The 12,955-nt window shown below is 36.6% G+C and overlaps 1 protein-coding gene across 1 annotated transcript; it reads right to left on the bottom strand.

Annotated features, from left to right (window-relative positions):
- Positions 1-5,689: 5,689 nt before the first annotated feature.
- On the bottom strand, positions 5,690-12,955 carry LOC107761518 (UDP-glucuronic acid decarboxylase 1-like). The gene is made up of 7 exons (XM_016579741.2): positions 12,147-12,955; positions 11,304-11,451; positions 11,136-11,215; positions 9,289-9,372; positions 9,119-9,193; positions 6,955-7,047; positions 5,690-6,168 (listed from the first exon to the last, which is right to left on the bottom strand). The coding sequence occupies exons 1-7, from the start codon at positions 12,759-12,761 to the stop codon at positions 5,962-5,964; spliced, it is 1,302 nt and encodes a 433-aa protein (XP_016435227.1). The 5' UTR covers positions 12,762-12,955; the 3' UTR covers positions 5,690-5,961.

Here is a 12,955-nt window from a genome sequence, read left to right as displayed (position 1 = left end):
TTTAGTTTTTATGTTAGTTCAATGTTTTAATTGTGTAGTATTTCTAGTAAATATTTTGTTTCTTTTGCTTTTTAATGGGTTAGGTGCCTAATGTTGTAGTGAAGAGTGTGCACAATATTGTAGAGAAGTGTGTGCTTGTATGTAGGTCTAGTTGTTGTGGGGTGGAATGGTGAAGTACAAATTGTTGATTTGGGGGAAGAATTGATGTTTCAATGAGGGCTAATGTGTTAGGATAGTGCCTTGCTCACAAGGTGTTTATGGAATGGCCCCAATGGAATTCTAAGGGCTAATGTGACCATGATAGTGGTGAAGTCCTAGTAACCACCCATGGTTCACACAACTCACACCCTCACTGATAGGAGATTCTGTGTTTAGCAGGTACAATGCATCCATCTAGGAAGAGACGCAACACAGGGTCCTCCGCTAGTGGACCGGGCAGTTCTTCGAGAGTTAGGGGTCAATCTAGTGTGGAACAGTTTGACCGCGCTAGGTTTGTCTCCAAACCAGCTGAGGACAGGTATAATGCCAAGGCGTCCAAGAAAATGTTACCGGAAGTGCATATTGACCGGGAAGCCTTGCAAGTGGAGTGCCCAAACATCTTTGCTGAGTTGACGAGGTGTCAGCTAGACATTTTCTTTGAGGAACTGGAAGAGGCGAATGTACAGATGGTGAGGGAATTCTATACTAACTGCCCGGAGTAAGAGAATGGAGTCGTCACAGTCCGGAACACTCGGGTAAATACGTCACTTGAGGCCATCCCCCGATTGTACCGGTTGCCGGTATTCATCAGGGATAGAGATTGTAATGTTGCTTCTCATCGCCCAACTATCTGGTGGGGACCAATTCTAGAAGCAATATGTGTGCCTGACAGGGAGCATATATGGATAAAGCACCGGATCACATTGAACTCACAATCCCTCAATTGGGAGGCTAAGTGTTGGCTCACAATTATCAACAGTCAGCTGCTACCCTCCAGCAATATGACCGATGTCAATGGGCCACGAGCATCTGCGATCTACTCTTTTTTGACCCACCAAGATTTTGATGTCGCCAGGCTCCTCCATGATGAGATGTTAATTCGCTCCCCCGAGGTACTCAAAGGATTTTACTTCCCCTCTCTGGTTACCAGGTTTTGCCGTGCTGCAAGAGCTCCGGAAAATCCTAGAGTTGATGGGAAATTTCCATTGAAAGCCCCGTTCCGGGCTAGCAAAATCTCAATTGGGAGAGAGCCGGTAGTGATGGTTGAGAATGATGATGAAGCTGATGAGGATTCTGAGGATGTTATTGTTCCACCACCACCGAGAGCTGATGAGGCGGGCCCATCACATGCCCACCGAAGTACCCGTATGACAGCCCTGGAGCAAGACATGGCTGGTCTCCGCACTTCTGTCATTGACCTGGGCACCAGAGTTGACAATATGACCACTCAATATGCCAAGTCGGAGAAAAAGATTATGGGATGGCTTCGGGAACTAGGACGAGCGTGTCACCTCGATCTTGGCACCATCTCTGATCAAGATTGAGCTTCAGGGAAGTCCCATTAACTCTGCTTTATATTTGTTGACATGGGGACATGCCAATGTTTTAAGTGTGGGGTGGGGGATGGTTGTTGTTGTAAAAATTGTATAACTGTGTATGGTGTTGTTTTCTTGCCCCGAACTGTATTCTTTGTTTTACATTTGATGCCTAGAACTTGCCCCGTGTGTTTGTTAAGCGAAATAGTAGCTTCAGTCAGTTTTAGAAGTGATATAGGCATTTCTTTGTTAAACCAGATATATAAAATAGACCAACCTAAATATAATACATCGTAGTCAACCCCGTTGAGTCTATAATCCTGTTTCTTTGGCAACCACATTGTGAACCTTACCCAATTGTTTGAATGGCCCATTTGTTTGAACCTCTTTTACCTCCCATGAGCACTTGAATGGCCTTGAAATATGCAAAAGTTAAAGTGTGGGGTGGTGGTTTGGTTTTTGAGTGGAACTAATGAAATATAGGAAAGGTGCAATTTTTGGAAAAGTAAAAGAAAAATCACCACTTAAAAAAATGAGTAAATGTAGCAATTGATAAGTGGTGACTTGATACAATTGCACCTAAAGGAATGGGATGTTATAAATAAAAATGTGGTGGAACGTCTGATTGACATAAGTATGATTTTGAAGGTTAATGTGATTGTATTAAAAGTGCTTAGGGAGGTTAGTCACTATATCCAAATATATCATACCCGTCCCTTAGCCTACATTACAACCAAGTGATGTCCTAATTGATCTTAGACTGAATAGGCTCGATTAGTAGAGTAGTACACTACGGGCAAGCCTATGATGCATCTTTGTGGCATGTGAATGTTCTTTTTGAGAGTGAGCGAATTTTGTCTATCTGAGTTCCTAATTGTTCTTAATAATATTATTTGTGGGACTACTCTCTTGTGTGACGTGAGAGCATGTGATTCACGAAGGAAAGGTAAGTCTTGACTTCTGTATAGAGTAGTTTGAGTAAGTAAGAATATTGCACGGCACGTGAGATTCAACTTTTGAGGAAAAAGTTGTTCACTACTATTTGCAAACTTGGTGAGTTGTTCTTGGTGTGATACGTTAAAGGAGAAGCTTAGGGAAGTAACTCTGATAGAGTGTGGTGGATTGCTCGAGGACTAGCAATGATTTAAGTGTGAGGTGTTGATAATAGGCTATATAGACCGATATTTACACCTAAATGTACCATGCTTTATTGTTGTTTTAAGGGTTAAATGATAACAAAATGCTCTAATTGGTACTCTTTTGCTTCGCATGGACTAATCCGAGTTAGAAAGAGACTATGGAGTGTTTTGGGAGTCAATAATGTGGATAAAAGGCCAATCAAGAAGAACCCGAGCGAAAATAAGCAAGAAAAAGCAAAGGAGGACTGGGCTGAAGGCCACCACAACTGCGGTCAACCGCGGCTGGACCGTGATAGGCCAAGGAAGCAAGACAGAATGTTCGAGTTTCACCACGGCAATGCCGCATTCCTACCGCGGTCGCGGTAGACTGTGTAGCTGCCCAGAACTTTTGGGACTAAAGTGTAAATCAGGAAAAACTTATTCCAAACCCTTATAAACTCAAGAAACTCGCCCAAGAAAGTTTTAAGCTTGTTTTTAGACTAATTTGGAGGCATGAACGAGTGTGAGAAGAGCAACCAAACATTAGAGTTTTTCTATCTTCTCTTTATTATTGCAATTGCACATCATGAATACTTTTGTAGTTCTATCTTGCTTTGCTATGAGTAGCTAAACATTTGATCTAGGGTTGATGGAACCAATTGTTGGATGAAGTTTTGACTTAGCTTTGTTATAATCGAGCCGGGTTTATTATATGATTGTTCAACTATGTTTTGTATGGTGATTAATTGAATGGGCCCTTGATTAATCGTGTCTATTTGCCTTGTGTTGCTTGAGAAGGAATACTAGGTTAGACTGCGGTTGAACAACACCACTTTTGGGTAATTGAAGAGATCCATTACTTGAACTTAAAAGTGGGGTTAGAGATAACGAAACTTTAGTGGGATAATTCAGAGCTACATAAATTGCCAGCTAGAGTAGTTCAAGAGAATGCTCTAGTAAATTATCGTAGTTGATCGAGAGATAATTGCGATAACCCATAGTTCATAATCCTCATAGAGTATTACAGCGAGATTATAGCCAAGGAGTTAAGACTTAAGCTAGCAATTGGGGAAATCAATACCCTAGACCTTTTTACCATTGAATTATCTTTGATTTAGCTTATTGTTAATTTTAATATCATTTTGAAGTAGTTAAACAAAAACCCAATATTTATTGATAGAAATCTTGCACCCGGAAATTGTTTGAGCTAATAGCTTCACCAAGAGTTGTAATAGATAGGTTAGCTCCCTGAGAATACGACTCCGGACTTATAAACCGGATTATATTTGCAACGACCGCTTTGTCTTTTATAAGGTATAGTTGGGCATGATCACTCATCTACTTTGCAATAATGTTTTTCAAGCACTTCATACTTCATTTCTAAATTCTTAATGTGCCTCCATTTTCACACCACAAATATTTCATTTTGGAAAAAGATCATTTTGAGTACTACTACTACTACTATTATTATTATTATTATTAATTATGATGATTAAGATGTAAAATATGATGAAATTAAATGAAATGGTATGATCAGGATTTATATAGTGAGCCCAACCTGCTTGGGATTGATGCATCCTTGTTATTATATCCCTAAAACTTCCTAAATGTGGTGGTAGAGAAGGAAGTGCTTTCGGTCGTAGAATAAGATACACGAATTTGAGCGATAGGGTACCTGTACTTAAAACCAACACGGGTGGATAGATAGAGAACAACTAAAGGCGCAAGACAACTCTCCATAAGGAAATCAGCATATTCAGATTCTAATCAAACAGAATAAATGCCAGTCGATATGCAAAATGTGTGGAATTTTTCTTGCATGTTTGATGAATTAGACACAATGTTGCTTGCTTTTCTTCAATAATGCTCACCAGAATCTGATGCCTAAAGAAAATAACTTCTTTTTTTCAATCTTCTTCTCACTTGTTTTTCTTCTTTTCCTTTACCACATAACCAAATGCATTACTCTTTAGTAAACTTGTACCATTAAACTTATTCCTACATTTAGCATGCCTGCTAGTTTATTTTCACAATTTATTCACTTTATCTCTACCCCACCAACATAGTTAACACTTAACAGGAAGTAAGGAAAGCTTAAATACTTAATATAGGCAGTTTAGTGAACATCAAAGGTTACTTAGAACAGAGTTTCTGAAGCTGACTCCGAGAAGAAAAGGCCAGCCCAGTACACGAAGTATCCAACATTCACACATGGTCAAAGGAAGAGCTACACTCCAAGGGGTATGATGTAGGTAGCTTACCCTGATGCAAACATCAATGGCTGATTCCATGACTCGAACCGTGACCTATAGGTCTCACAAAGACAACTTACCGTTGCTCCAAAGCTCCCCTTCAAGCTGACTCCAAGAACATGTCAGTATTTTTTTTTATCTACATTATCAGGACAGAGAGCTTCCTAGGCTTTAATTGAAAGAATTAAAACATAGCCATCATTCAGAGAGGGGCTCTGTGTATTAATGCAGAGAGGAAGCAATTGAAAATTTACCTACAAAAATTCAATGCAGCAAACTAGGAAAATCATGTAATGAAAGACCATACTAATAAAAAACAAGTGCAGCAATTAATAGAGTTTAACTTCTATAACACTTATGACAAGAATTTTTACTTACACTATCAGGTCACATTAAAGAGAATTACAGGTAACCGACCGTAAAAAGTAAGATCAGTAAAAACAAGTTACATGCTACAACAAACAAGTTAAAGTACATCGATAGTGCAAAAAAAATCTACGCTATCAGTATATATAAGTTAAAACCTAAAAAATTAACAATATTAAAAACTGAAGATAGAAGCTTGAAAATAAAGCACTAAATCCATATATCACGGTTGCGCTCTTATAACTAAACCAAAGCCTTGGAGGCAAATATATACATATAAAAACCAAATGAGCAATTATTAATGATATTAGCAAAAGATAAAAACTTGAAAATCTGTCCATGCAAAACAGAAAATTCCCTGGTTGAAGTAAGAAATATAATTCCTGTAAGAAAACATGAGTGTTCAGAGAAAAAAGATAGGGACTTGGAGAATTGATCATAGCAAAAACATTTTCTTTTAAAACATCATTGGGCAGTGCCCAAAAGAGAAATCAAATCAAAGCATTGTTGGAATTACAGGAAGTGGAAGGAGAAAAAAAATCAAATGGAAAAGAAAAAATATGAGGCTATAGATGTGGCTTATGGCTAGCATGCCATCAGCTATTACAACGGAAATACAAAAATGAAGAAAAAATAAATGCATATCGACTTCGAATGTAATAAACAACAGACTGTCTCGCGCTATACATACTATTTTTGCATCTACCCTTATTAATTCTCTTTTCCTTCATCTTCATTCAATATGCGATTGCGGAAATCATTGACCATGAGAGGAAGCCCTTCTCGCAAGGGTACTTTTGGTTCCCAGTTTAGCAGCTCTTTAGCTTTGCTAATATCTGGTTTCCTCTTGTGAGGATCATCGGCCGTGTTGGCTCTGAACTCGATTTTTGCACTGGGATCAATCACTTCTTTAACCACCTGTTTCCAAGTTAATGCAGTTTATGACTGTATTGATAACATAACTTAGCACTTAAAACTAGATACATAATTTGGTTAAATATTATACATTTCATGCTCTAAATAGTAAATTACTACAACTTGACTGTTAAGCGCTTATTATGTTTTGGTGTAAACTGGAACTTGTAAAAGATGCTGAAATCTTGTTAGATCTCATTTCCTAATTTACAGCTCCACCATAAGTATCATCAGACATTCCAACAACTATTCTTTTATATTTGAAGATTAATGTATCCACTATAGCAATAAAAAATACTTACATCATGCAAATTTAATATTTCAAAACTTGGAACCAACACAGAGAAAAAATTCAGTCTTTTAACTAAGATTTCAAGCTTATTGTAGAGCAATACCAACGAAAGTAAATATGAGAATAGAACAGGTTCCATCTGTTTATGAAGGATGCGAGTAAAGGGCAGCCTGGTGCATCATGCATTCACGCAGGGTCAAGGGAAAGGCCGCACCTCCAAGGGTGTGATGTAGACAGCCTAACCTAATGCAAGCATTAGTGGTTGCTTCCACGGCTCGAACCCGTGACCTATTAATCATGTGGGGACAACTTTATCGTTGCTCCAAGGTTCCCCTTCTTATGAAGGATGCGAGTGACACAGATATTCTCTTTGTAACTACATGGAGAGAACAAACTTTGAATTCCTCAATGAGCAACATTCACCACGAATTGACCATACAGATAGTCCGAAAACATATCTGTGGACATGCACATATGCATAAATAAGTATGACTTACCTCAGCAAGCTCCAACATGGTGAATTCTCCCGGATTTCCTAAGTTGAAAGGGCCGATATGCTCACCCTCCATGAGGGCCACCAATCCATCAACCTTTAATCAAAGCAAAGTTAATTAGGTTAAATATATTTATAATTACAAAGAAGCCCTCTCTTATGAGCTCTAGACTCTTATAAACATTAGTCAAGTTTATACTTGTGAAGTTTTTCAATTAAACATCAATCAGTCAATCAGCTAAACCTTAGTCAAAACTTTGTATGATCGGCTATATGAATCTTCCGTGGCTATTAATGCCGCTCTATTTAGGTCCATTTCATTCTAATACTAACAATTTGTTTTTAAGAAAAAATATGGGTCTTCTAAACCTGGAAGTTTTCTAAATACATTTATCCCATATGAACATACAAATCCCTAATCATAATATAAAAGTAAAAGAAACTTTTAACTATTGTCAGAGCTAATGTAAGTGTAAACCAAAACTAGTTGGAACCACCTATACGAATCATTTGCTATCATTGTATTTTTTACTTAGCTGACTCCACATTACTTAGAAGTTAGAATAGATTGTAAGCCTTTTGAGATAATCTTTTCTATGTAATTTATGGTCTACCTCATTCATCTTTTATTACGTCCAATCATCATATAGACCTATCATTGTATTTTTTACTTAGCTGACTCCACATTACTTAGAAGTTAGAATAGATTGTAAGCCTTTTGAGATAATCTTTTCTATGTAATTTATGGTCTACCTCATTCATCTTTTATTACATCCAATCATCATATAGACCTATTGATGAGCATATGGAGGTACACACGATATAGCCAAACCATCTCAAGCGAGACCTCTCATTTTTTCCTCAGTGTATGCTACTTTCACCATCCGCCAAATGTTGTCATTTCTAATCCATGCAATCTTGTAACCACATTTCTATTTTAAGTCTTAACATCTGCATTCCTACGACATTCATCTTGTAGACATGTTAGAGTTTAGAGGTCTAACATTCATTCTAATTAACATTGTTCTAAGGCAACCTTCACTCTCATAGCATCCTTGGCCTTTCCCTTTGTTAAGATTTTTCCGATCACATACTACTTCTATGGAACTCCACATTTCAGTCATTTTATTTTAGTTCTGTGTTACATCTACATCTATCATGTCATTCGCCTGGATCACTGAGCCAAGATACTCAACTTGTCTACACTTCGGCAGTAAACACTGATATAATCATATTTCACTTTATTTTTTCTTAGGAGCCAAATCAGCATTTATTTTGTCTGTCTTCTATACTCTCTAAAGTGCTTCTTTATAGTTCCAACATCTGGTTGAATCATTCAATAGCATTGTCAATTAATGCCAAAATTACCAGCAAAATAGAACGCACCATGGATTCTCGTCTGTTATACTATTGATTAACTAATCTATAAATAAATAGGATATAAGTATGGGTTCAAGAAAGATCCCTGATGTAAACGTAACAAGACCACATTCTTCGTCTCTTTTTAATCATGGCAGGAAAAGGCAACAAAGGACCACAACCAACTTAGACTATGCAGATCTCACAAAATCCATACTATGCCGACTCGGTCAGACCAACGAACTTCAAAATACATAGTTAAACAAGTCCAGATGTTAATAGAAGGTCAGTTATATATTTATCACAAAAAAAATAGAAGTCCAACCATATAAGGTTCCATTCACATGATATTCCTTCTTGAAACAACCCCTTTACATTTAGTAAACATCGTGTTAAATCTGAAGCATGTAGTTCACTACATAGATAGTATCAACATCGTGTTAAATCTAACATGTCTACAATAAACCAAATATTGTAAGAAGTTCAAAGTTTTCTTTTTCTTAATATATATAAAAGTCAAATTAGGTAGTCAATTTGGGATAGAGAGACCATAGATCTTTCAAAATCTAGCAAAACATTTTTGTCTATTTAATGAACTTCAAAATTCTGAAGATGAGAACTCCAAAAATTTAACTTCTTGCTCAATAATAGAATTTCACTTTGTAAAATCGAGAAGCAAATTTATCAGAAAACTAGATCTTTAGAGTAGAAAAAGAAATATGTTGCATTTAAGAAAACGTCAAATGTAGTTCATAACATGCTAAGGCAGAGACAGGGAATGGGGAAGAGAACAGATTAAGATGCAGTACCAGATCAGAGACATATTGGAAGCTTCGTGTTTGCTTTCCATCACCATATACTGTCATCGGTTGGTTGCGAATGGCCTGCAAACATGGTTTTAGAATAATAAGTAATACAAAAGGACTTTAAAAGGCAAGCTCAGGTTAAACTAATGATATTACCAGACGAGAGAACAAACCTGGGCAACAAAGTTGCTGACAACACGTCCATCATCTAGACACATGCGAGGTCCATACGTATTGAAAATCCGAGCAATACGCACCTGCACGCAAAGATTCTAAGCTGTAAAATTCTACTCCATCCATGATGTACATGTAAAACATGCATGTATCGTGTGGTACCACTTACCACTTGAATTCATTTGGCTTTTGCAAGTGGAAAGAGGGAGGACACAATACAGAACTTAACTTCAGAATGAATCTTATTTTGGGGAAAAATGACTTTCTACATTGTTGCCCATATTCCATTCTCTCTCCTCATAATATCATGGAGTTTGTTCAACTTCACAAATTCAAGAGCTAGCAAGACAATAGGTTTCAAGTTGAATTTCCAAACTTTTCTTGAGAAAACACTAAAATCCAGAAAATAACAATTAATTTTGATGGATAGGCACCTTGATTTTATATTATAATTACTCCAGCAAGCTATATCACATGTTAACATACAGGTCTGAATTGCATGTAGGCAGCTTCCTACTGTTCAAGGAAGAAAGAGTCTAAAGAACAAGTCACATTACATATACATATTACTGCCCTCCAGCTTGATCTTTGCATTTTGAGATGTAATATTCATTCTCAAAATAGCAACTTTTTACACCATAATTTATCCTTTGTCACTTGCCATTATCTTCTCTTTTTCGAGAATGTTTCTGCTCTACTTTAACCAGGCAATTAAATAACTCCTGCTGTCCACATTCTAAGTTCAGACATCTCGGACAGAATAAAAGGGTCATCGAAATACTTTCACAGCACTTTCTAATTGCTGAAATCAATATATTACCTTTAACAATAATAAAAAAGGGTCTTCCAAATTCTCCATTATAGTGCCCAAACACTAGCTGTTCTTATGCTTTAAGGGGTCGTTTGGTTGCCGATTAGAGTTATGCAGGTATTAGTTATACATGTATTAGTTATGCAGGTATTAGTTATGCAAGAATAAGTAATGCAGGGATTAGTTATGCATGTATTAGTTATGCAGGGATTAGTCCTTGAATAACGCACGTGAAATTCAAAAAAAAGGGAAATGCCAATTGTAGTGTATATAATTCTTTCTTGGGTTTTGGTTGAATTTTTTGCTATATTGTTACAACACTTTATTTAGTAATTCAAAAACATCATAGCATAAGATTGTTATTTGCTGGAGAAAACGGCAGTGAAAAGTTTGCTGGAGAAAATGGCAATGATTTATGGTAAATTGATAGGGGTAAATTTGTTGTTTTAGTATTTTATCCATGTATTACTAATACATGTATTAGTTATTCCATCTTCTCCCCCGCATAAAATAATATACAGATTGACGCGTAACTTATACATGTATTATTTATGTAGAATTGTAAAATGCCAACCAAACATGGTATTAGTTATGCTGAATTTTGTACAAAATAACTAATGGCTACCAAACATGGTATAAGTTATGTTACCCCTAATACATGAATAACTTTCCCCCTAACCGGCTACCAAACAACCCCTAAGGGTATAAAAGCCTAACGTATAAAGGCCAAGAGGAGATAAATAGCATGCATTCTACTATTCTAGAGTCTAGATCACCAAAATTTTCACCCTATTCAAGTCATCTAATCAGCACAAGAAGATGATTCAGTGATGAGTTTCCTGATGGCACAAAAATTATAGTGCATTTCATTCAGTACTAGAGGCAAAAGATGCTGCATTTAGTTTCTAAAGCACCCTGGATAATTTTGCATAGAATTTTAAAAGAATTAGAAACAAGGAGCCTGTTCAATTGCACATACAAGCATTCAGCAAATCATTTGTTACATTATCTATTAAAAAGGACAAATCTTCTTACCTCTACACCTGCACCACGATGGTAATCCATAGTCAATGTTTCAGCAGTCCGTTTTCCCTCGTCATAGCAGCTCCTAACACCTAGAAGTTTCAAGATGCTCAAGCATCATTAAAACCAGCTGAAGAGATAACTTTCATTATACAAGAAAGTATTTCAGTTTCTACAGACCTATTGGATTCACATGACCCCAATATGTTTCCTTTTGAGGATGCTCGAGTGGGTCACCATAAACCTCACTTGTACTGGTAAGCAAGAACCTCGCACCAATCCTCTTCGCAAGGCCCAACATGTTAAGCGTGCCCATCACATTTGTCTTGTAATCACAGTTAAGGATCTCAAATGCATCCAAATTCAATAAACTAACCAAAGAAGTCTCATTTCCATGACACTGAACTAATTATCATACTAGCACAAACACACACAAAACCAAAGAAGAATTATACATAAAGCTAACAATAAACAATAAGCCAAGTAATGATCTAGAATTTATATAACAGTTGGGGAAGGCCGGTACACTAAGCTCTATTAGGCGAGGTACGGGTTAGACTGAACTCAATAGCTTTCGCCCAAACACTGTATTTGTATCAAGAAATTCAGTAAATATGCACAAAAATTAAATTCAGAACCCAATTACTAACACGTGATATCACTATCCTATTATTTAGAACTCATAAAGTTCAAATCCTAACTCCACCTCTACTCCAACTATGAGGAGGGTCCGGGGAAGGGGCGGACTATATTGAGTCTATTTTCCGTAGCCTTACTTTGCATTTATGCAAAAGGCTATTTCCATGGCCAGCAACTTTTACTGTTGCACTAAAGCTCCCCTTCCAAACTGATATAACAGTTCTGACATGTATTTTACTAATTCAATAAACAAATCAAAGAACACTCATTTCAATAACATTGAACTAATTATCATGCAGACACACACATACACAAAACCAAAAGAGGTGTTTCTACGATAAATCTGAAAAATAAACCAAAAAATAATCTTTAAAAAAAGGATATAATAGTTTTGACAGGATTATACTTGTAGTGAACAGGAGAAGCAGGGCAAGCCAAGTGATAAATCTGATCTACTTCCAACAAAATAGGCTCAACAACATCATGCCTAATAAGCTCAAATCTTGGATTCCCAAAATGATGCATCACATTTTCTTTCCTCCCAGTAAAGAAATTATCAATAACAATAACATCATCACCTCTCTTAATTAACTTATCCACTAAATGACTCCCAACAAAACCAGCCCCACCAGTTACTACAATCCTCATCCTTTTTCTCCCAACCCCAACTGGTACCCTCCCTTTAAAAATTGGTACATTATTATAAGATGAAATAGTTGATAAGGATTCATGATTTAAAGCATTATATGATCTGGGAATTGAAGAATGTGGTTCAGAAGATGTGCTTAAGAGAGAAAGACTAGGTTGAAATATAAAGAAAGTGGAACCAATGAGAATACCAATAAGAATGAATAAAAGTCTTTGTTCTTTGAGGAGATAGTTAATGGATCTGGGTAGAGATCTAGTTGGATGTTTGAGGGTCTTTGGTGAGTATGGTAAGCTTATTTGAGAATTGGGTATTTCTTCATCTCTTCTGCTAGACTGCTTATGCAATTTCATAGCTTTTTTTGGAACTGATAAAAGTGAATTTTCGTGTGTGTGTGTGTGTGTGTGTGTGATTTAGGGAGTTTAAACTAATAGAATTGTATGATTAATAATGTAAGAAGATGAAAATGATGTTGCAGAGAAGCAACTATAACTACCTGGTGTTTGTAGGATTTGATTTCAGTGATCATTGAAGAGACAGAGAGAAC

The sequence above is a fragment of the Nicotiana tabacum genome, chromosome 10 (genome assembly GCF_000715075.1).
Source record: "Nicotiana tabacum cultivar K326 chromosome 10, ASM71507v2, whole genome shotgun sequence".
Classification (NCBI taxonomy): Eukaryota; Viridiplantae; Streptophyta; class Magnoliopsida; order Solanales; family Solanaceae; genus Nicotiana; species Nicotiana tabacum.
This window is presented reverse-complemented; position numbering and strand designations above follow the sequence as displayed.